Here is a 25,784-nt window from a genome sequence, read left to right on the forward strand (position 1 = left end):
AAGCCCTAAAGCCTGCTGTGTTGGTGGCAGCAGGGGAGGGCAAAGGCAGGCCACTTGCTAAGGGCATGACCATCCAGAGAGTGGCCAGGCTTGTCACAGACTTCTGTGGCACAGGTGCAGGTAGTGTAGGTGGTGGTGGCAACAGGCATGTCCCTGGAGCAGTGAGCATCCAGGAAGGCAAGCAGGCACTCCTAGAGCTTCAGGGTGCCAGGGGGGCAGGCTGTTGTTGCAGAGTCGGTAGTAACGTAGGTCGTTTACCAGCCTGTGCACATTCTGGGTGAACGAGGGCAGGTCCCGATCCATCTTGAAATTCTGCCCCAGCACATTTTTCTGATTGGCATTCACACCATCACAGCTGGTCAGGAACTCTGGAAGAAAGGCTGCAAAGAAGCTATCAAAGTCCACAGAAGCCATGTTGTAAATGGCGATACCAATCTCCTCTTGTAGAAGGTCATGAGACTTATGAACCAGGACTTGGAGCAGCACATTCACAAATTGGAATAGCATGGTGGTCCGGAAGATCTTTTTGTGGTATAGTTTCTGCTTGCTATTCAGAGTCTCCAAGTAGAACAGATTTTGTTTGAACAGGTGGATGTCTGGTTGAAGAAAGGACTGTCCGAAAGCCTGCATAATGGCATTGAACTGAGGTTCATTCTCCATCTGCTCCTCAGCAATGCCCCTCTGCACGCTAGCCAGGAATGTAGACTTGAAGAAGTACCGCCAGTTGTGATGGAGCGTCCGAAAGAGGAGCTCAAACAGCTCAGCCTTCACGTCAGGTCACGGGTGCTCAGCAATGATGGGGTACACCTGCTCCAGGCAGAGTGCAATTATGCTGGGGATGAAGGGCTTGAATACCTGGCCAGGCTCCTGCACGACCACTTGTAGGATGTTCAGGAACTTCTCCACCACCCGGTAGCCAGTGCTGCCTTCATGGAGGATGCTCTCAGCCAACTGTTAAACATGTTGAAGAAGGTCTGTCTGCTCTGTGAAAGGCACACCCATCTGTATTCTAAGGCCTCGAAACAAGGTGAGGAAGAAGCTCAGCATCTCATCAGTCACGTCTGACTGATTGATGAAAGCTGTAAAGAGGTCCAGGGAGACCTGAACGGATTTTTGCAGTGACTGGTAGCAGATCTGTCGTGACTTGGTGGATTCCCCAGAGATATTGTGTTTCTTGATATGGAAGTCGGATCTCTGTTTTGTTGAGTGGGTGTCTGAAGCTCAGTTCTCATTCCTCTAGTTTGTCAAGTGATCAATCTGAAAAATTATGGAAAGTGATTCTAGAAATATGGGAAAAGCACAAATAATGATAGCAGAGAAGGAAAGGATATTTCTGAACCACCAGTATTTGAAATTATTATATTGGAAAGGATTCTAAAAACACCTTGTTTAATCCCTTTATTTTTCATTGCACAACTGCGATACATTTGTAGTCGTATTTCAAAATGATCCAAATCCACTATTCCTATGAATGCATTTTATTGTGTTGCTTTTGCGTATTTGAACAATGACTTTCTATACCCCCAAAGGTATTCAGCAATATTGTCCTTGGTTGTCTTCCAGAGGTGGTCTATTGCTGAAGACACATTGCACTTCAGAATCTTGACCCAAAGATCTATGGGCTGGAACTGACTTTAATGTCTGCTTGCTCCCTGAAGACTGTCTTATGTGGTACCTTAAGGCATTGTACAGTATTCCAAAGGAGGGACATTGCCATCAGCCTTAACCAGCTATAATGCAGATTAACCATATCTACAACCAGCATGGCAGAATAACACTAAGGATGCAGTAGTGACACACAAACCTTGATGGTAATTAACAGCTCTAATTGGACATAATACCTGCTCAACAAGAGGGAAATCTTGCCTGGTTCTGAAAACTTGCCAACTACCCAGGATCACTGATGTCATGGATCTTGAAAGGGAACTTACTATCATCACTTTAGTAAAGCAACACAAAATCTAGCTATCTCTGTCCTTTTCCATACAGATAAGTGTAGTCCTTACCCTTCATCAAGAAAAATTCTCCTTGCAACAGACAGAGACCATTACAGAAAACCACAGCCAATTAATATTCAGAGCTGTGCAGCCCAGTCCCAAGATATATATGCAAATCAACTACCACACTTAAGTCTCAGGGAAGATTGTAGAAGAAAGGAAAGAAGATTGGAAGGGCTGTGATATTGTTTCCTAGTAATGTCAGAAGCTGCATCCATTATGTCTCATTAACGTGACAGCCTAAACATGAGCTGGACAAATACAACACCAATAACATGACAAAGTGGATGGAAGAAAGTCCATGGGGCCTCAACCCTACAAAAAGAAGTACAGGCAACTAAGGCATACCGAGAGTTGAAGAAACAGTTTTCCTCAGGGGAGAGCAAGCCACTTGGCTATCAAATATAAAAAAATTAAGACCTGAATACATTTATAGAAATAATATTTAGCATATTATCTGGTTATATTTAGGAATATGTATGCATACAGTAACAATTAATAAAAAAGAAACCATGAATTTTTAAGAGAGTAAGGAAGGCTATATAGGAGAATTTGAAGGGTGGGGAAGTGATGCAATTATATTATAATCTCAAAAAATTAAAGTATTTCTATGGATCACTTGCATTTCCTTATACACACACCAAAAATTAATATGGAAAATCAGTACCCATTCTATAAATCAATAATGAACTTTTGAGAACAAATTATGAAAATAACCTGTTCACAATACTTTCAAAGACAATAAAGCATGATTAATCATAATAAAGGATATAAAAGACTTCTACTATGAAAATTAAAGACACTGAGTAGATAGTTCACAAGAGATTCAAATGGTCAGTAAATACTTGAAAAAGTTTTCACTTTCTTTAGTCATCAGGGAAATGATATTACTATTATTTGGGATATTTTTCTCACAGTATTAAGAACGGTTATCATCAACAAACTAAATGACAATAAATGCTTGTGAGAATGTGAGCAAAATGAACCCTTTTACTGTTGTTGGGAATGTACACCTATTTAGCCACTATGGAAATCAATAGAGAGTTCTCAAAAAACTGAAAATATATTACCATATGACCTTGATGCAGAATACTAGTTTATACTTTTAACATGTGTTTGTGCCAACTTACCTTCTTATTGTTTTAATAAAGAGCTGAATGACCAATAACTAGGCAGGAAGAGGTTAGTCTGGACTTCTGGGAACAGAGAATACTCTGGGAAGAAGAAGCCCAGAGTCAGCAGCCAGATGCAGAGGAACCAGCATGGGCAGTAAGGAGAAATGAGGTAACAAGCCATAACACAGAACATAGACTAAAATAAATGGGTTAATTTAAATTACAAGAGTTATTGGGGACATCTCACCCTTAGCCCCCATCTGCCCTCTGCCCTCTGCTTGAGGTGAATCTGGGCTCTCCTCCAGCCCCAACTCACACTATCATCCCCTCCTTGGATCTTCCTGGGCCTGCTCCTTGTATAGAGTAGCCCATCCAGGCAGGGAGGAATACTCTGAGTCTGGACACACCTCATTCTTGGTTCCATTTCTAACCTCCACCTTCTGTTCGAGTGAAGAGTATACCAGGAGAGGCCAGATCATCCACAATTGCAGACACAGAAGTCTTGGCCCACATACTCCACCAGGGGACTAGAGGAGAGGGAGAGACCCCCACCTGCACCTACTTGAAGAATGAATGGGAAGACAACAGCATAAGAACACACTCAACAACAGAAAGACAAACATGAAACCATTAGAGTCTAAGTACTCCACACCAGCAAGACCTGAAAAGACCAAAGCAGAGGAAGAAGAGACAGCTCTTAAAAACTATCTTAGGAAGATGATAGAGAACCTTAAAGAGGAAACAAGAAAAACTCTTAAAGAAATAGAAGAAAAAACAAACAAATATACATGAAATGGAGGAAAAGAGAAAATAATTCAAGAAATAAACAAATCTCTTAAAAAATCTAAAGAAAGCCAAGAAAAAAAACAATAAAATAAGTGAAGGAAAATTTCAAACAGTTCAAGGCTTGAAAGCTGAAATAGAAACAATAAAAGAAATCATCCTGAGTAAGGTAACCCATCACAAAAAGACAAACATGGTATGTACTCACTCATATATGAGTTTTAGACATAGAGCAAAGGATTACCAGCCTACAATCCTCTTCACCAAAGAAACTAGGAAACAAGAAAGACTCTAAGAGAAAAATGCATGGACCCAAGAGAATGGGAAGGGGCAGGATCTCATGAGCTAATTGGGAGCATGAGGGTAGGGGACAGGGAGCTGCCAGAATGAGAGGAAGAGAAGAGGGGAGAGGAAGAAATGGAGGACCCGAAATGTTGAATTGGGGGAAGAATAGAGGAGAGCAGGATGAGAGATACCATATCAGAGGGAGACATTATAGGTCGGAGGAGAGACCTGGCACTAGGGAGATTTCCTGAGATCTACAAGGATGGCATGAACTGATAATCTAGGCAATGGTAGAGAGGATAGCATAAATTCCCTTTCCCTATAATGAGTCTGATGACTAGTTTTTATGCCATCCTAGAGTCCTATCCAGCGGCTAATGAAAGCAGAGGCAGACACCCACAGATATACACTTAACTGAACTCTGGAACCTAGTTGCAGAGAGGGAGGAATGAAGATCAAAGGCATCAGTACCAGGCTGGTGAAACCCACAGAATCAGCTGGCCTGAACAAGGGGGAGCACATGGACTCCAGACTGCTGTCTGGGAGGCCAGCAGAGGACTGAATCAGACCCCTGAACATGGATGAACATGGATGGCACTCTAGGGGGGGCTTGATAGTGGATTAGTATTTTTCCCTTGTGTAAGAAGGGACTTTGAGAGCCCATCCCACATGAAGGGATGCACTTGAAAAGGCCAAATCTAAGAATAATGAGTGTAGAAGAAGGTGAAGAAATACAGCTCAAAGGTATAGAAAACATGGCCAACAAAATCATAGAAGAAAACTTCGCCAACCTAAACAAGGATATGTCTACGAGTGTACAAGAAGCTTACAGAACACCAAATAGACTGGACCACAAAAAAGAAGTCCTCTCACCACATAATAATCAAAACACCAAACTTACAGAATGAAGAAAAAATATTAAGAGCAGCAAAAGAAAAAGCCCAAGTAACATATAAAGGAAGGCCTATCCAAATTACACCCAACTTCTCAATGGAAACTTTGAAAGCCAGAAGGTGCTCGATAAATGTTCTACAGAAGGTAAGAGAATATGTATCCAGCAAAGCTTTCAGTCACTACAGATGGAGAAAACAATATATTCTGTGATAAAACCAGATTTAAACAAAACATATCCACAAATCCATCCCTACAGAAAGCACTGGAATGTAAACTCTAACCCAAGGAACATAACTACACTCACAAAAACATAAGCAATACATAATCCAACTTTACCAAACACCAAAAAGGGGGGGGGGAATCCACACATAATAACATCACCAAAAACAAATCCAAAATAAACAAGAATCAAGAATTAATGGTCATTAATATCCCTCAATGTCAATGGTCTTAACTTGCCTATAAAAAGATACAGGCTAACAGAATGGATGCAAAGACAGAATCTATCCTTCTGCTGCATACAAGAAACACACCTCGAGTTCAAAGACAGACATTCCTCAGAGTAAAGGGTTGGGAAAATATTTTCCAATCAAATGGGCCCAAGAAACAAGCTGGTGTAGCCATCCTAATGTCTACCAAATTAGACTTCAAAGTAAAATCAATCAAAAGAGATGAAGAAGAGCATTTCATACTCATCACAGGAAAAGTCCATCAAGATGAAGTCTTAATTCTGAACACCTATGCCAAATACAAAGGCACTCACATTAGTAAAAGAAACATTACTAAAGCTCAAATCACATAAAAAACCTCACACACTTATAGTAGGAGACTACAAGACCCACTCACACCACTAAACAGGACCACCAGACAGAAACTTAACAAAGAAACAAAGGAACTAACAGAAATTATGACCCAATTGGTATTAGCAGACATCTATAAATATTCCACCCAAACACAAAAGAATATAACTTCCTCTCTGCGCCACATGGAACCTTCTCTAAAATTGACCACATACTTGGCAACGTAGCAAACCTCCAAAGATGCAAAAAAATTGGAATAATCCACTGTATCTTATCATACCACCATGCTTTAAAGTTAGAGTTCAACAACAACACAAATTGGTCCCTCAAAGCCGGGAAGGGGGACAAGTACACCTTAGCAATTGGGAGCTCGGTGGGAGAGAGGAAGGATTTGGGAAGGGGAGAGGGGGAGAAGGGGAGGAAGGGAGGAGAACAGGAGGACTGAGACAGAGGAGGAATAGAAGAGGGCAAGAAAGGAGATACCTTTATTGAGGGAGACAGTACAGGTTTTGAGAGATGTGTCACACAGGAGAAGTCATAGGAGATCCACAGGGATGACCCCAACTAAGAATCTAGGCAGTGGCGGAGAGGCTGCCTTTGATTCCCATCCCCTATAATGAGATTGATGGCTACCTTGGTTGCCATTGCTAGAGCCTTCATCTAGTAGCTGATTGAAGCAGATACAGGCACCCACATTTAAACATTGAGCTATCCTCCTGGAATTTAGTTGCAGAGAGGGAGGAATGATGAGCAAAGGAGCCATGATTGTGCTGGAGAAGCCCGCAGAGACAGTTGACCTGATCTAGTGAGAGCAGGAGACCCTAGTCATAAAGCTGGGGAACCAGCATTGGTTCCAATGAACCAAGCCCTTTGAATGTGGGTGCCATTGTAGGAAGCCGGTTCCTGCATTATAATGTTGCCTGAAGACACCAAGGTGTAAATTACTTCACAGGCGCTGGGTAATTTCCATTCCTTTGATCTCTGCCTATCCCGTGGCTCATTTTTGCCTGAGGAGCTGAAGCCATTCATAGGGTAATACGTCCCAGGCGGCTGGTCAGCCTTTTATAAGGGATGGTTTTCTTAGTTTAGTGTCTCTGCTCAGTCTCTGCTCAGTCTCCACTCTGGTAAAATGCATTAAAGCTTGTCTACAGAAGGATCCGAGTGTCCTGCGTGTATTTCTTGCTGGCGAGGAATACAGAGCGGGCGCGGGACATGCCATCTAGGAGGCCAAGACAGTCTATGAGACCTCTAACAATGGAGCCAGTATATATCCCTAGAGCGCAAATGGATTTAGGGAACCCATTCCCTATAGATGGATACTATTGCAGCCCTGATATAGGAAGGAGGGCCTGGGCCTCCCCCAAATGATGTGATGGACTTTGACAGTCCTCCCTGGAGTTCTTCACTATCCCTGGGGAGGGGTTGGGGGGTGGGTTGGGGGTTGGTGGCAGAGCATGGGAAGATGGGAGGGTAAGGAAATGGGGGGGTGGATATGTAAGTAAGAGTGCTTCTAAAATAAATTAATAATAATAATAATAATAATAATAATAATAATAATAACAATGATAATAGCTATTGGGACAAGCCTAAGCTAATGTTGATCTTTCTTGGTTAATAATAAGTCGCAGTATCATTATTTGTGGGCTGGCAGTCTCCCTGAGAAAGTATAACTACATGATAGAGCCATGCAAAACATGTAATATGTACCCAAAGGATTCAAGACAACAATGTAACAGTACTCTTGCACGCCAAGATTTATGTTTTAGTCTTCACAATCTCTATGAAACAGAACCAGCCTAGAGGTCCATCGACACATCAACAGGCAAAAAGGTGTTTTACACACACAATGGAACTTAATGCAGTTGTAAAGAAAAAGGAAGTCCTGACATTTACAAGAAAATGAATCCAACTGGAAATTTTTGTGCCAAGTGAAATTAGCCATACTCAGAAAGGTCATTTCCACATATTTTCTCTCATATGGGGCTTGTAGGTTTAAGCTATATTTATAATGTATGTGTGTGTGTGTGTGTGTGTGTGTGTGTGTGTGTTTATTTTATTTTTAAAGCATAAAACAACAAAAGGATAACAAGAAGGGAGAAAGAGATTATGAAAAGGAGAGATAAATGGAATACATATAATTAAACACATCTCTTGGTATATTACCAGGATCTACATAAAGATGGAAGGAGAGAACCAACTCCTCAAAATTGTTCTCTGACTGCCATATATTCACCTGTGGCATGTGATACACAAATATGCTACCAATAAATAAAATAAAAATGATACAGTTCTTGTTACAGAGAACAAGGTCACTGATTGCTGTGCCCTCTACTCCCTTCCAGTTCATAGCCCACATTTCCTACAGCATTAATATCTCAGTGGGTTTGTGTCAGCCTCCACTACTGTTATCAATCACAAGGTTGGATCTCTTTGTATTATGTAGATAGGACTCATTTGTGAGTAAGGAATACATATTTTTGGGCTGGTTCTTGGCATCTTCAGTAACTCTGAGCATATAATAGCAGGGAGTGACATCAGTCAACTTCCATAAGTCACAGCAGGTGAGGTCATTGACTGTAAAGCTCTTTTGAGGCCTCAGGCATCATCAAGACTCCTAGTCCTGTGGTGATAATTGTTACAGCTCTTGCATGGGCCTAGGGTACTAGAATTCAGTTCTATGATGATAATTGTTAAAACTCTTCTGTATGGCTATAGGGTATTAGGACTTACTCAAAGCTATGGTGACAATTGTTATGGTTCTTCCACAGGCCTAGGGTACTGACATTTTGCCCTGTGGTGACAAATGTTAGTTCTGGGGGAAGTTCAGATCCCTCAGCATTGACTACAGTTAGTGTTAAAGTTCTCAAGGATAGGTTGTTGAGATCTTAGTCTTGATACTTGCTATAACATTATGGTGTCCAAATCTCCTGGCTATAAGAAAGACAGCTCTGCAGAGATCTTGTAATTGGCCAATGCCTGATTTCTCTTATATGAATCCATATAACCTGACTTCTTCAGCCTTCGTTCTCAGCTCTCTTTAGTTTCCTTGACTTCTGCTGTTCCCCATTGTTCTGCCCTGGATACTCTCTGGAACTCCAGTTACCTGTGTCATGGTTGCCATTGCAGCCACTGTAGTCACCACTGTAAGATCAGCCACTGCTTCTGCCTCTTTCCTTATGTTTCTAACTCACCTTGCTTTACTAATAGTGGTAATCAAAAACAGACAAAGCATACCGCTTGAGAGTTTCCTTTTATTAATATTGAAACATAGGATGTAGGTGGGGAGATAAGTGATGCAAGAGAGTATGCCAAGCCAGCTAGTAACATGAACCAAACAGTCTTCATACAGCCCATAAAGTGGTATTAGCACAAATCCATAAATTGCAGTAGATCTTCCTAAAAGGAGGGATTGTGTTTATATCAATTGTGGCATTGTCTTTGTTATACCAATCACAGCAAATGTTCCACTGGGATCACTAGAAAAGGTGTTCCACACCTGGCCTTGGTAGAACAGTTGCAGCAGGACTGAAGCAAACAATTTTAGCTATGCATAACTGGGGCCACTGTAGTGCTTTGAAGGAGAATAGCCCCCATGGCCCATATGTTTGAATATGTAGTTCCCAGTGGGTGGACCTGTTTGGGAAGAGTTAGGAGGTATGACTTTTTTGGAGAAGGTGTGTTATTGGGAAAAGGCTCTGAGGTTCTAGAAGCTCATGCCATTCTCAGTCTCTCCCTTTTTGCCTCTACATTTTGGATCAGGATGTAAGGGCTTACCTACTGCTCCAGCATCATTATGACAGTACTAGTAGTATATGGCAACTGGATGGCTGCTTGACTAACAGTCCTTTGCTTATAAGGACTCCAGGCAAGAATTTAGTATCTGTTAGAGAATCAAATCACTCCACTCCCAACATATTTGCTTATTCATTGAAAAAATACACATCAAATGGAATGAATACAATGAATGATTATAATTAATATTGTAGTCATTTCAGAGTGTTTGATGATGTTTTAGTAATGACTTATACCTGTCCAAGACATTAGGGAGGAGTTACTTCTAATATGTCTCAAAACTACAACTGTCTTATCAGACTATCTTTACCCAGCTAATGTGATGGGGTGTTACACATAAGGATGCTGGGCTATGATTGTTCATTTTTCTGGTATTGGGGATTGGACCCCAGAGTCTAAAACTACCAGATCATCTTTACCACTGGTCTAATACCCTTAGCCTTCTTTACTTTGAGACAGGTCAATCTTCACTTTGTCGTCTCCCCTCCTCAGTTTCCTGAGTAGCTTGGATGAAGATATGCACACCAGTTCTTGTTCTGGGTTCTCTGATCCTCAGATCAGCTCAGTTTGAAGAACAAACTAATGAAAAAAGGCTCTGAAAAAATAGCCATATTTATTAATTATAATAAACTACATGAAGTGTATATATTATAAGGCATGCATGTTTCATATAATACATTTGGTCCTGTGGTTATGTAACTTTATGATTGAATTCAGGGCCTTGAGGGATAAGGGCTATACCTCAGTCATATCTCTAATCTTACATATGGTTATGGAGGCTTAAAGATACAAAGATCTACAAATGACTGGTGACTTAGCAAAATTTGCAGTATAATTATGGTCCAAGACTGATACCAGTATAAGGACAGCCAATAGTGCAGCTTCAGAGTGAATGCTGGCAGGAAAAGCACTCTTAAAGTTCCAATCAAGGACAGGAAAAACAGATCAAAGGAAGTCAGGCTGATGAAGAAATTTATTTATTGTCTTTTTGATATATGCAAGCCTTTAATTGATTGGATGAAGCTTCTTCCATTGGATAAGAAAAGTGTTGTACTTTATCTATATATTAAGATCTCTCATTCTCCAGTGATATAAACCAGAAACTGTTTTTATTTATGACTTCCACTAACATTCATCTTACATCAAAATCTTTTGTTTATAACTAGTACATATTTCTTGAATTATCTCAGACTATTTGTTAAGGTGGAGGTGCATAAGTGGAGATCCTGAGGTTGGTATTTTGATGAAAATGAATTATAAGGAGAAGGAATTGAGAGAAGCTGACTATAGTAATGGAAAAGGATGTGGTCTCAACTGTGGTTGGTTTCAACTGAGAATTCTGAAAGCTTTGGAGTGTGCTACAGAACTGGTTTCCCTTGGAGACAAGGAGCCAACTGTTTTCATATATTTATTTGACATTTGGGGGCTCTGAAATAGTTACAATATTTCCTTCCATTTTCTCTCATGCATTGTCTAGAGACAAGTTGGTCTATAACCAGTGATCTAGACTTGTGGTGCTTGGAGCATAGGTGTGTGCTAGCCAAGTAGCACAGACTTAAAAGGGATGAAACAGAATCTGTCACACAGCGTTTACACTTAAATCATTACAATAAGCTGAAGGTACTCTAATGCTTCTAATCTTGTTTCCTTCAATCCATTTCCAGTGCTGTGCTTAGAGTAGATCATGGGGAACTCAGCCTCAGTGGATACATCTTCATCACAGCTATTGCATCTCTGTCTCAAAGGAACACCACAGGAAGAGGGGTTCTGAAGGTAATAGGAGCCAAAACATTAAGAAGTCTTCTGTGAAAAAAATCTCTCATAGAAAGCCTTTTAAATGTTTCCCTTTTCTTGAATACTTTCAGATCAGCTTTATGCCTATTCATTCTACTGATACTTTCCATATGTGTGCTACGTGCATGCGTCTTTATGTTTTTTGTATGTATGTAGGTATATGTGCATATATGTACATACATGTAAGGATGCCAGGGATCATCCACTATCATTATCCTTTTCTTTTGAGGAAGGGTCTCTCAGTGGAGGCTGGACAGTGATGCTTTGTTCTCTGCTCTACAAGTGCTGACATTACAGAATCATGTAACCCTTATCCAGCATTTAAATGTTTTATTTTTGAAATCATAATACAATTATATCATTTACCACTTTCCTTTCCTTTCTTCAAGACATCAAAAATATCCCCTCTTGTTCTCTTTCAAATTAATTCTCTCTACTTTTTACTGTTATTGCATACATCAATGTGCATATGTGTACATTCCTAAATACATAAATATAATCTGCTAAGATTGTATAATGCTACTAGTATGTATGTTTTCAGGAATGACCATTTGGTATTGGACAATCAATGGGTGTGATTTTCCCCAGGGAAGACTATTTCTCATGTTTCTGGCTCTCCTTACCTGCTGGTAGGGTTTTGGGGAGCTGGAATCTGGTTCTCATGCTTGCACATCTCCTGATTCCGTTTGTAATGTTTTGACTCATATTGCTGTTTCTTTATGTAGGAATTCTTTCTTGGGTTGTCTAATTTTGTGCTAAAGCATAATGCACTTCTACTTTCTTCTCATTTATATTATTAAGTTATCAGTTTTTTCTTATTCTTAGAATGTCCTGGTGGGTAATAAGCTAAATCAAGGGAAGACCTGGATTTTCCCTTATTTACCGTTAAAGTGGTAATAAATGTTACTGATTCTGATAAATTCATTCACTGGGCTCAGAGTAATTGTTGATTAGCACATAAAAGCCATAAAAACTAGAAAGTATTTATTCTGAAATGCATGTGTGTGTGTGTTTGGAGCTGTATGTATTCATTATTTTTCTATTGCTGTGATAAAATACTATGGGAAACTTATGGAAGAAATAGTTTACTTTATGGCTTCTGAGGATAAGAGTTCATGGCAGATAAGGCTGCAGGAGCAGGAAACTGAAAACTCACAACTGTGAGGGAGAAGCAGGAAGAGCAAACTGGAAGTAGGGCAAAACATGAATTTTCATTTCCATCCCCAGTAATGTACTTCCTCCAGCAAGGCTGCATCACTTCCCCAAAGAGCACAACCAACTTGAGAGCTAGTGTTTAAGTATCTGAGCCAATAGGAGATATTTCTCAATTAAACCACTACAGGAGACATATACATTTTAAATGTACTTTATTTTTAATTGACATAACAGTTGCACATATTTATGGGGAACAGTATGATACTTTATTACATGTATATCAATCACCTCAGACATTGTTATGTCTTTGTACTGGGAACATCTAATTATTCTTTAGTGAATATTTCAGAAAATTCAATTAATTGTCATAAAACTTTCATCACCCACACAATATTATGGAACATAAGGAGTTATACCTCCAATTCAGCTTCATTCATGCCAATTCAGCTTCACCCATATGTCTATTAAACACAAAATCTCTGTGGCTCACTCCCTCAAATCCTAAAGATAAGCACATTTTAAATAATAAAATATTACCTAAATGTACTGAAATGCAAAGTGGTTAAAAGAGAGAGCATTGTTCTTCAGAAAATAAAATTTTGCTGAGAGAGAGAATCTTAAAGAAAAATTATCATACATATGTGGAGAATACATGTTTATCTAACCATTCCAATTTCATAAGCTCACAGAGTATAATGGGGCAATGGCCTGAAAAATCAGTCTTATGATGGCCGCTGTTTCATCAGTCCTTAGGGTTTTGGTGCTTTCCCTTCTGTGGGTCCCTGAAAATGGGAAGACTATCAGTACCCACCTTTGGATTGTCAGAGATTATATTTCACCACTAATGTGTATTATTTCTTCACTTCTTGTTATATGGTAATAAATGACTACTTATACAAGGATGACTGATTGAAAAAGTTTCAATTTTGTAGAATTCCCCAAATATGCAAGGGGTGGATGCTGTAGTTTCTTACCCATTTCTACTCTCTTCGGTGAAAGAATTTGTAAATAAATTTCATAACTAGTTTTCTCCTTATCTTATAGAAAGTACCTGTTTTATTTTATGATTCCATTTAATTCATGCTGTGCTCCAGGTATGTTCACTTATTACTTGACACAACTTTTGTGCTGCCCAGTTTCTTAATGGCATCTTTCATCTGAGCATTTCTCAAGGTGTAGATTAAGGGATTTAACATTGGGGTTATCATAGTATAGAACATAGCAACTGCTTTATCAATAGGTAAGGTAGCTACAGGTCTCATGTAAACAAATATGCAAGGCACAAAGAATAAGACAACCACTGTGATGTGTGAAATACAGGTCGAGAGGGCTTTTCGCCTTCCCTCAGCACTGTGGCTCTTCAGGGCACGCAGGATGGCCACATAGGAGACCAGCAGTAGGAGGAAGTTTAGCAGGCAAATGAAGCCACTGTTAGCAGCAACAAAGAGTCCAAGAGTGTGAGTATCAGTGCAGACAAGATTGAGCAAAGGATTCAGATCACACATAAAGTGATCTATGATATTAGGGCCACAGAAGGGTAATTGGAAAATGAACAGGATCTGTATGGTGGCATGAAGAAAACCTCCCAACCATGACACTCCCACTAGCAGGCTACACAGTCGTCGACTCATAATGGTTGCATAATGAAGGGGTTTGCAGATGGCCACGTAACGGTCATAGGCCATCACAGTTAGCAGGATGATCTCAGCACCTCCAAACAAATGCTCCCCGAAGATTTGAGTCATGCATCCATTGAATAGAATGGTCTTCTTTTCACTGAGCGAATCTACTATTAGTTTAGGGGTGCTAACAGAGGAATAGCAGGCATCAATAAAGGACAGATAAGCCAGGAAAAAGTACATGGGTGACTTTGATAATGATGTAGAGATTATGGTGACCACAATGAGCACATTTCCTGTTATAGAAGAGATGTAGATAAGAAAAAACACAGCAAATACAATTTTCTGCATCTTTGGGTTCTCTGTGAGCCCCAGAAGAATAAACTCCGTCACATTGTTTTGGTTCTCCATTTTTTTCATGTGATAACTTGTTATATCACCTGAAAAAATATCAATGCAACCATGAATCTATTAAAATTCTCCACCCAAATAAGCCTCAAATCTCTATATTCTATTTATCTATGAATTTTCATGTGATTTTTATTTGTCTTCTAGAAAAGATTCTGAATTCTTCAAATTGCTTCTCAGGTGGCAACTCTTTTAAGAGACTAATATGAGGAATTTTTCCAATTTTTTTATTTGAATTAGGAACAGGATTGTTTTACATGACAATCCCATTTCATTTCTCCCATCCATCTCCCCCCCCCCACTAAAACCATATCTGTCACATATCTTCTCTGCGCCCCCTGGATGGTGAGGCCTTCCACAGGGTGTCATCAGAGTCTTACGTTTCCTTTGGGGTAGAGCCTAGGCCCACCCCCCCTGTGTCTTGGCTCAGGGAGTATTCCTCTATATGGACTGTGCTCCCAAAGTCCACACCTATGCTAGGGATAAATACTGGGCTTCTACAGGAGGTCCCATAGGTTTCCGAGGTTTCCTCGCAGAAACTCATGTTCCTTGGGTCTGGATCAGTCCCATGCTGGTATTCCAGCTATCTGCATCTGGGTTCCAGTTCAGATCGGTGATTAGTTATGGGTGTCTGATTCTACTTCCACCATCGCTTCTCGGCCTTTTGGCTAAGATCAAGTGTAGTATCTGTTCTTATCAGTTTAATATGAGGAATTTTTATGAGTGTGAGGGCAAAGGGCAACAGAATATACAGGTCCACCTGCTCTGACTAATGATCTGACTTGTAGTAGATTTTATGCTAGTGGAAGCTAAGCTTTAATAAGGGGATGGATGATGTATGTAAAGGCCATGAGTGCAAAGCTAAATATTTTTCTCTATGTACATATGAAATGATAAAACTTAGCAGGTGAATGAATATGAGCAGAAAGGTAAAGAGGAAATTGCAGAAGGAGAAATATTGGCTACTAATAAGAAGGTCTGAGGTTGAGTACCAGAAAGGAAGCCAGAGAGAAGAGTTCAGATCCTATTTAGAGTAAGTGACATAGACATTCAAGGATGTAATTGCTGGGAATAGAGAGGATGCAAGGGCTGTCTGGATGGCAAAAACAGGAACAGAGTGTGTGAAAAGAGGGGAGAAGATTCAGAACAAACACATTTCTTCTTGAAAAATGACATAATGAATCCTGACTTTTTGTATTCTAGTAAAAATGTGACCATTAAAAATCACAATGCTTATTGACTCTAATAACTTCACAATAGTACTGTATATTTTCATGTGATTGATTTTTTATGAGGCATGATACCCAGTTTCCTGTGCAAATGTTCTTTCCTTAATGTTTACAACAACTTATGTGGTTGATATTATTTTATAAATTTTTCAAATGAGGCAAGAATCATGAAGATTAAATGTTATTTGCCACACCAACAAGAACACCATTACTAAAATGACTGATCACTGAGTTTATTCTGAATTTGTAGATATTTCCATATTCCGTTCTCATTATATTCTTAAGAGATGGTCATGACAGTTATTTTTACATTATTTAAAATACTAGAAAACAGAGCCAGAGGAATTATCAATTGAGTTCAAAATCAAAGAATTAATAAAGGGCAGTAAAATGTGCATTTCAGGTTATTTTTATGTAATTATTATTTTACTTTAAATTCTTGACTCATTCTATGTTGTTATGCTAAGTAAACGTTAATTACTTTTTATTTAATCATTTATTATGACAAGAGCAATACAATTATTTTAGTACTATTTCAGACTAAATTTGTATGGAACATATTGTCCAATGCACACAATGTCATTTTCCACTCTCAAATATTAAGAAAACTGTGGTATTGCATTTAGTGACAAAGTCTTGGATTTTGGCTTCTTCATGGTCCCACTCACCTCTACTATAATTGCAAAAGGAAGGCTTCAAGATTATCCTTCAAAATGCTGAGAAACCCTCCAGCAGTAGCCATAGGGACATTAATTTTAGAATCCCAACTCCAGATTAATGTCCTAGTTCTTCCATGCACAATTTCTTTTATCTTAGGTGCATTTCTTGGCATGTTACTATTTCATCACCTATAAAGTGAAAATATTAAGATACATTTTATACATTTGTATCAGAATTATTGCAAGGAATATATGAGAAACCATACCATAGGAAAATATACCACAGAATCAAAAGTAGAACAATACCATAGAGAAGTATTTGACTACTTGATAAGCTCATGGAGAGTCATTACTGATATTACTCTTCAAGATACTGTAAATTCATGTAAACTCTATAGCAGTGATCCCAGGAAGGGTTTTCTATGTGTGTGGAGTAAACCTTTGACAATTTATGTCACTTGATGTCTGTATTTAAATCTTTTGTGCATATATAGAATGTACTGAGGCTTTCTTTCATATTTTGTCTGGATTTTTTTGGTTTGGTATTTCCTGGCAAATGAATGGTGTTTGGCTTCAGAAATCTGTGCCCTATTAATCCTCTAAAAATTTAAATTTCAATTGTAATATGAGTGAAGCTCAATGCTTACATGTCAAAGACATAAGTTGAGGACAAAATAACATATAGGTATATTTGAAAAGCATTGAAAAATAATTTTCATCATACAATGAAAGTAAGAATCTTTTATAATTATCAATCTCACTTTAAAACTTACCTTAGTCATTTTAGATGGTTCTAATAATGTCTGGGAATATTGAAACACACTGCCATCTTCAAATTGATCTTCTATTAGAATAATCAATTTCAATGTGAAACAAATGCCATACTTAGAAAAAGAATCACTCAGAAAATTTGATATGAAATCAAAAGTTGAGTCTTTGTTAATCCAAATCTTCCTTTCTAGCCTAAAGCCTCAAAAAACATTACAAAAACCTTGAGATTTGAATTTCTAATAGATTTATATAGAGAAATGATAGTCAATGCAAAACTGTTGTTGTTGCAGTGTAGAAGGCAGATAGTGTGGTGGAAATAAAATTAGGTAAATCACTCTACTCATGATGAATCCTGACCTGGAGATAGTAACAGCAAAAGCTGTTTTTATCTTGGACTATACAGATATTTAAAGAGGGCTCACAAAGATGCAGAGGCATTGTCTTGTAGCTGTTGGTTTTTCTCATGGGATTAATTATATCTTTTGATGGAAAGGATTTGTCTTGGAAGCAGATATTCTGGAGAGACATCATTGGAAAAAAATGTTGAGTGGGGAATTATATTCTCTGAATTGGAATGAAAGCTGGCAACATACTTTTCTCCATGTTATCACAGGTTAAGAAATACAAAAGCAGTATTTATATAAAAGTGGCATAACTTTAAGGTGGAAAACCACAGAAGCAGCTTCAATTTTCTTATAAGTATCAAATTTTCTTTGAAAATTCACCCTTTCTTGCTAAAGTCATGAGAGCATTAATGGGAACCTTTAAACTACTTTTCTCCAAATGTTGGTTTTCTTTCAAACTATATCTTAGTATATTTCATAAAAGTAGTCTAAATTTAATATTTACTAATTAATTTTCTTTTACATGTACATGATATAACATAATGACAGTAGGCAAGCTTAATAAGGAATTTGGCATTCTGGCCAACTCCTTTTTATAGTAAGAAACATCTACCCTCATGGCAAATTTCAAATATGTAATATAGAATCACTAAGTACAGTCACTTAGCTGTACATTGCCTCTCCAGAATTCATCTATCTTAAGTTCTTTGCAATTACCTTTCTACTCTTATGTTTGACATTGATGTTTTCAGCACTCATATGTAGGTGAGATCATAGGGTATTTGCATTTCATTTGATTTTTTTCACTTTATGTAATGCCTTCCAGGTCCTTCAGTGTTGCTTCAAATGGTGATGTTTCCTTCATGTTAAAGATGGAATGGCATTACACACACACACACACACACACACACACACACACACACACACACACACACACACACAATCTCCTCTCAATATCTATGTGTCACTCTTCATTCATACTTTGGTGGGCAATTAAATTGATTCCAATTTTCATCAATTATGAATAACACAGGAAGAATCATTTTCCTGATGGTTAAGCATGTTTAACACCTTCTTCAAATATTTATTTGTATTTATAATTCTTTTTGAGAACAGTATAGCTCATTAGTACATTTATTGATTGGGTAACTTTTTCTCCTTCATTTTTGGATTTTTGTGTATGCTAGATATAGCCTTCTGTTGCATAGTTTTCTGTAGGCTGTCTTGTCACTGTGCTGATGGTTTATGTTGCTTGGTGGAACTTCTTTTGTACTTTGCAAATGCATTAGTCATTATCCTAAATAGCTTTCAAGTATGAAAACTTTACACTAAATTTTTAAATGAGCTGAATTGGTACAGTACATTAAACAAGAGTAGAAACAAATTTACAGTATAATAAAAATAACCTTAAAAATCCATACCAATGTAAAGTACTTGAGACTAGTGGTTGTTCAAAAGTTGACTCAACAATCCATCCTTTTATCCCGTTGTTTCTATGCTATAACCCCCCCTTTTCCTTTAGAAAGACATCCCTGAATCTAATGTCTTTTATTTAGTGTTTTAATATTGACCACGAGCATTAATAGCTTTTAACCAACCTCCCTAAATGATAACAAACATCTATAGCAACCAGATGATCAATACACACTCACTTTACTTCTTGGGAATGTGGGTGCCATGTTCTTTAGATTGCTTCCTGTTGTCTGGGAGTGATAGAAACTTCAGCGGACCCTGGAAAAGCCCTGGGAAAGCTAGCTATATCATTTCTTGACCAGTCTGTATTTGATGGGAAAGTGTAGAGCTTATCTAAAGTCTTGGCTGGATAGTCTGTGAGGCTGGACTATCTCAGCTAGCAGCTTTGAAGGTGTCCTGGATGCAGAATTTTGAGGAAACTGCAGCAGAGGCATTGTGAGAGGCTGGACCATCTGGAATACTTGTCTTCATTGATGTCTGGTTCTTTTTTTCCTGAAAGAAAACCACATAAACTTTTAAAGGTAGCATATATCTACATTAACACAAGTATGGAATGTGCAGTGTAAACAAATTGAGTAAAGATCTTTTTGTTCTGTTTGAGCAGGTAAAAGGCATCTGCCAATTTTATGAGTTTGTTTGGACTATATAATCAACCTGTAACATACATCTCTATCAATACCATATGAAAGGATGGCACGTAATAAGTCATGAAGATTCTGTGGCTAACAAGATTTATCATGTCTCATCCAGTCTCTGAGATGTTCCCATGTTGTGGAATCAGCATATACATCACGTGTCCTGTAGTTTTTACTGACTTTTTTCTTCATGTTTGTAGTCAAGGTCCTCAGGAAGTCTCCCACTGAGAGCCAGAGTTAATTAATTCATTTACACAGAACAATAAAGAACTGCTGCAGCATTTCTCTGTCTTTCTGATCGGATCCACGACCCAAGAGAAAGAGAGCTGTGAGAGAGACCAAGCCTCATGCTTTTCTCTTTCGGATTCTATCTGCACCTGAAGCCATGTCCAAAGGGGTGTGGCTACTGTTACAGATTCACAGGCAAGATGCTGCTACATTCCCCCTATCAAATCTGATCATTATTAATTTTGAAGAGAACAACTTTTTGTTTCCTGTGGAAACAAAGGTATAACCTCTTCTCCAATACAACACATTTCCCATTCCAAACTTCCATTTTGGAGCCAAGATATCCCTGAAGTATATAGGCTTGTTTAATTCATCAGAGTCTGTAGTGATATTTTGTTTGTAATCTAACAAATAAAGTTTGCCTAAAGATCAGAGTGCAAATCTAAGCCACTAGTTAGCCACACACCTTAACTACTAGTTAGTCATAGAGGCCAGGCGTTCGTGGCCACACCTTTAATCCCAGCACTCAGGAGACAGATGAATCAGAGGCAGATGGATCTCTGTGAGAACAAGGCCACTCTTGGCTACATGAGAGTAAATCAGTCTAAAAGAGAAACAGAGGTCACACAAAGGTGATTCTAGCACTTGATCCCACACCTTTAATCCAAGCACTAGAGGAATGTAAGACAGAGAGGCACTCTGAGGTTTGGTGGAGAGCAGTACAGTCTAGAGATGCAATCTGAGGACAGGATCACCCCTTTGGTTTAAGCATTGGTAGAGGTGAGAATTCTTAAGTGGCTGGCCTCTTTCCTTATCTGATCTTCATCTTTAATTCCAATATCTGTCTCTGAGTTTTTGTTATTCACCCTACAAGTCCCTTCCATAATTCAGTGTCTGGAAGTAGCTGCCATCACTCATCAGCATTTAAAGAATTCACAGTCAACAGAGTACCTTACAAAATGCAGACTGACTATGTATTTCCCATCCCTATGTGGCTTAATTTTTTAATATTACTTTACTCTCTCTTTAAAGATTTTGCGTTATTCCTAAACTATCTTTTCTGTGACTGTCTATACCCATTTTTTTTACTGTTATCTGTTTAAAGGTTTTTTTTTCAGTCTGATCTGCTTTACTGTGTGCCTGCAACCTTCTTTGACCATGTGAGCCAAGTCTAAAACCTGACAATTGGCGCTGAACATGGCATTGGCTGGCTCAGGCCCACAGGTATCAGTAGGGAGCCATATCTCCATACACTGCTGTGGCTCACCTGAGAGACTGTAGGACTAGGAAGCCATGTGCCAGCCATGTCTGTCTCCATGTTTGTGTGTTTGGAAGCTTTTTTTTTTTCTTTCTCAGATCCTATGTGGAAATATGTTTCCCCATTTTGGATGCCATATGTAGCAAGCATTCTTGTTGGACTATCTTTGGACTGCCAGCCTATAAATAATAAACTGGATACTTATTATTAATTATGAAAGCTTGGCCTTTAGCTTAGGCTTGCCTCATCTAGCTTTTTAAAATAACTCGACACATATTTTTTTCTATTTTGATTTCATTTTACATTTCAACCATAGTTCTCCCTCCCACCCCTCCTCCCACCCTTCTCACATCCTCCCACCCCTTCCCCTTCCCCCCATCCCACCCCCAGTCCATTCCTCCTCACAGGTAAGGGCTTCCATGAGGAGTCAACATAATCTGGCTCAATAGGTTGGGGCAGGGCCTGGTCCTTCTCCCATTCATTAACACTGAGCATGGAATCCCACTATAGGGAATGGGCTCCAATAAGCTAGCTCATGTACCAGGTTTGTATCATGGTCCTAACACCAGAAGCACTTCTGATAGTCTAAGCTTCACAACTGTCTTCCACATATGGAAGACCTAGTTCAGTCTCCTGGAGTTTGCACAGTCGTAGGTCTAGAGTTCATGAGTTTCCATGAGCTTGGTTCAGCTGTCTCTATAGAATATTTTCATCATGATCTTGCCCTCCCTTGAGCATATATTTCATCCTTCCTCTCTTCTTCTGGATTCCCTGAGCTCAGCTTAGTTCTTGGTTGTGGATCTCTGAGTCTGTTTCATCAAAAGATGATAGTTGGAGTATTCATCAATCTGATTACAGGGGTAGGCCAGTTCAGGCATCCTCTCTACTATTGCTAGGAGTCTTAGTTGGGGTCCTCCTTGTGGATTCTTGAGAGTTACCCTAGCATGAGGTTTCTCCCTAAGCCCATACTGGTTCTCCCTATTAAGATACCTTTTTCATTGCTCTTCCACTACATCTCTCCTCACCTAGGCCATCCCATTCCCTCATGCTCTCATTCTCCTCCCCTCCCTCTTACCACTCCCCTGCCTCCTGTTTGCCCTGCAGATATCCTCTAATTTCTCTTCCTAGGTGATTCATGTGTCCATCTTAGGGTCTTCCTTATTACCTAGCTTCTCTGGAGCTGTGCATTTTAGTTTGGTTATCCTTTGCTTTACATATAATAGCCACTCATGAGTGAATACATTTGTCTTTCTGAGTCTGTTTTACCTCACTAAGGTTGTTTTTTGGTTTTGTTTTTTTAGTTCCATCCATTTGCCCGAAAATTTCATTTTTTTATAGCTGAGTAGTACTCTATTACATAAATGTACCACATTTTCCTTACTCATTCTTTGGTTTTGGAGCATCTAGGTTGTTTCCAGGTTCTGGCTATTATGAATAATGCTGCTATGAACATTGTTGAACAAATGTCCTTATGTGGTATGATTGAGTCTCCTTTGGGTAAATGCCCAAGAGTATTATTGCTGGGTCTTGAGATAGATCAATTCTCAATTTTCTTAGAAACTACCATACTGATTTCCAAAATAGCTGTACAAGTTTGCACTCCCACCAGCAGTGGAGGAGTGCTCCCCTGACTCCACGTCCTCTCCAACATATGCTGTGCTCATTATTTTGTTCTTAGCCATTCTGACAGGTGTAAGATGGCATCTCAGAGTTGATTTGAATTTCCCTGATGATTAAGGATGTTGAGCACTTTCTTAAATGTCTTTTGGCCATTTATTTTTTAATTTATGTTCTGCCACATGGCATTATCTTTCTTCTATCTTGCACCTCCAGTATCCTTTCTGTGTCTGGCTCACTACCCAACATTTCTTCTTCCCAGAGTCCTCTGTTTCTGAAAGTCCTGCCTATCCATTTCCTGTCTAGCTATTGGACATTCAGCTCTTTATTAAGCCAATCAGAAGACACCTTGTCAAAGAGGTATCTTCACAGTGTAAACAAATATTTCACAGCATTTACTAACTTCAGTTTTAGAAAATTACAGATATTAAGTTCAGAATAGGATATCGAGTAACTATTGCAATTGTGAAGAGTTCTGGATTAATTCCATTGGCAGAATAAGAGGTAGACAGATCTCTGTTGGTTTAATGCCACACTGGTCCTAAAAGAAACAGCTCACACAAAGATGATCTTGGCACCTGGGATCACATGCTTTTAATCCCAGTGTGGGAGTGATATGGCTAGGTAGAGAAAGGAATATAGAGAAGGAGACAGGATATGAGAGCCTTTTGCCTCTGAGGATTTGTGGAGACAGGATTGCCATTTCAGCTGGTAGATCTACTGGATATGCTGTTTTTCTTCTCTGATCTTCAGTTTGAAGCTTAAACTCCAATATTTGTCTCTGGGTCAATTATTTACTGTGCTACAGTTTGGAAGGACAAAAAATTTCATAGGTATGGATGAGGAAGATGGTTTACAAAGCTATTAAAATGCTGAATAGCATGAAACCAAACTTTGCTTTTACATTTGTTAAATATAGAGAGGCCTGTGAATAAGATTGGTCATAAATAAAGGCAACAAATATTGACTATTAATAATAGAGTTGGAAAACTTGCATTGATTCACTGGTCCTTAAATCCAGGGGTACATTACCTTGGTTTAAATGTAAAGACTGATAACATCAACAGAAAGATGATTATGTGTGATGGTTCAATGAGTTTGACATCACCTCAGAAGCTACTGGGACCTCTTTTGTAGAATGATTCTGTTCCCTAAATCTACACACACACACACACACACACACACACACACACACACACACACACACCTCCCCCCGCCCCCCACGAATGCCTACTTATTGAGAATATGGTACCTAACTCTATGAACCAGTACCTTTTCTTTGTGGAGTAGAGAAAAACTCCATGCTCCTTAGTTACATAGAATACCATATAATGTAGGCAATCACACTGATGAAAAATGGTGTCTCTGATTGTTTAAAAAAAAATCCTGTTCAGTCTATGGTAGCTGAGTGTCCTGCATTATCCTGTTGACTACATGGGTCATTAATGAAATATCACAATCTTTAACTCTTGGATATTGCCTTTTCAGTCTTTAAGTAATGATATCCTTGAGACTAGTCAAGTGTTTTTGAGAGAAATCCATTCTCTGAACTCTAAACTATACTTAAAACTACTCCATATACTAGGCCAATATCAACAAAGCTATAATTAGCAACAGAAGTTTTTTTTATAAAAATTTAATAAAGGAGTTTTCAAAAGTATAGCACTCAGATGTTACCCTAAACTGTAGTGCACATAGCTATTTAGTCCCAGTCCAACTGAATTCCTAAAATAAGTCACTGTTAATGAAGTTTGCAGGTACCAAGTGGGAGTATGCAGAAGACCTTGACTACTGTCTTGGCAAAGATTTCAACAGAAATAATTATCAGTCCTTTGGGTCCTTGATACATCAAAACATTATTAGATCCTATATTTTTCTCAAAAGTCTATTTAAACAATTCTTTAGAATCAAGAGAGAAAGAATTCCAGAGGTTTGTGAGCCAATGATTACACATGTCTTAGCAAGATTTGTTTAAGAGATACTACTAGGTCTCAGTGAGTTTCTACAGAGGTAAGTTACAGGAAAACTTGAGTTAGAAATGAAAGAAATTCTCCCTGTGCAATGTTCATGTGCTAGTAGGAGGCAAAACAGGTGCCCAAAGTGATAGGGAAAACCAGGTCCATTCAAGCTATTCTATTCTTTTATACATTTTATAGTGGAATACACAAATGCTTTATGCTTTGAGATATTTGACTTTATTTCAAGTGCTTTTAACTTAAAATACAATATTTTCATATTATGGAAACACTTATGGCTATAAATATATTCCAGGAAAGTGGCAAAGTGCATTGCCATTGTTAAAACAGCACATTTTTAGAGTAAATTGTGACAGCGGGAATAAAAAATGAAAAGATACATACTGGAGAACTGTCTAGAGAGTCATCAGCTCACAGAGTCTGTTGAAAGCTGTGCTGCATGTGCCAAGAGGGGAAGAAACAATGCTTGCACTAAATCTACGAACACAGATATCTTTACATGCAACTGCACCCAGGTTGGTGAAAACTGTATTACTTTAAAAGGTTTTAAGCAGATTGACTTGATTTGGGCAATCTGTTCTCACTGAAGTGAAACTTGTAGTCTTACAGTAGGCTCAAAGTATAAAGTTTTGCTATGAAAATGAAAGAGTGAAACACAATAACATTAAATAATCTGTAGGAAACCCCATATCAGGTTGTTGAGAATGATTGAAGTCTCTTTTAAAATGCTATGTCCAGTAGTCTCACTAAATACACTTATTTTGAAGTGTTATGTGTAATAGCCTGAGTGCATTTTCAACTTTTCTAATTTCCAGGCTGCTACATTGAAGTTAGAACTTTAAGTTAAGTACAGTGTGAATGATGAACTACATCGTCGCCATGTACAGGTCCAATGAATAAAAGGGACTAAGCCACCCTAAAAACCAAGTATATTTTCCTCACTTGTATTGTG

The 25,784-nt window shown here is 38.6% G+C and overlaps 1 protein-coding gene and 2 pseudogenes across 1 annotated transcript; 1 reads left to right on the plus strand and 2 right to left on the minus strand.

The window, feature by feature from the left end:
* Window positions 1-93: 93 nt before the first annotated feature.
* On the minus strand, window positions 94-8,986 carry LOC113836340 (annotated as a pseudogene).
* Window positions 8,987-13,715: 4,729 nt separating this feature from the next.
* Window positions 13,716-14,654, minus strand: LOC100755766 (olfactory receptor 4C13). The gene has a single exon (XM_027421056.1). It carries the CDS (start codon window positions 14,652-14,654, stop codon window positions 13,716-13,718), a length of 939 nt encoding a protein of 312 aa, XP_027276857.1.
* Window positions 14,655-15,290: 636 nt separating this feature from the next.
* LOC113836445 lies at window positions 15,291-15,460 on the plus strand (annotated as a pseudogene).
* The last annotated feature ends 10,324 nt before the right edge of the window (window positions 15,461-25,784 follow it).

This window comes from Cricetulus griseus, chromosome 6 (assembly GCF_003668045.3).
Source record: "Cricetulus griseus strain 17A/GY chromosome 6, alternate assembly CriGri-PICRH-1.0, whole genome shotgun sequence".
NCBI lineage: Eukaryota > Metazoa > Chordata > Mammalia > Rodentia > Cricetidae > Cricetulus > Cricetulus griseus.

Coding starts and splice junctions, on each gene's coding strand:
- LOC100755766 (XM_027421056.1), bottom strand. CDS start 14,654: ATGAAAAAAATGGAGAACCAAAACAATGTGACGGAGTTTATTCTTCTG.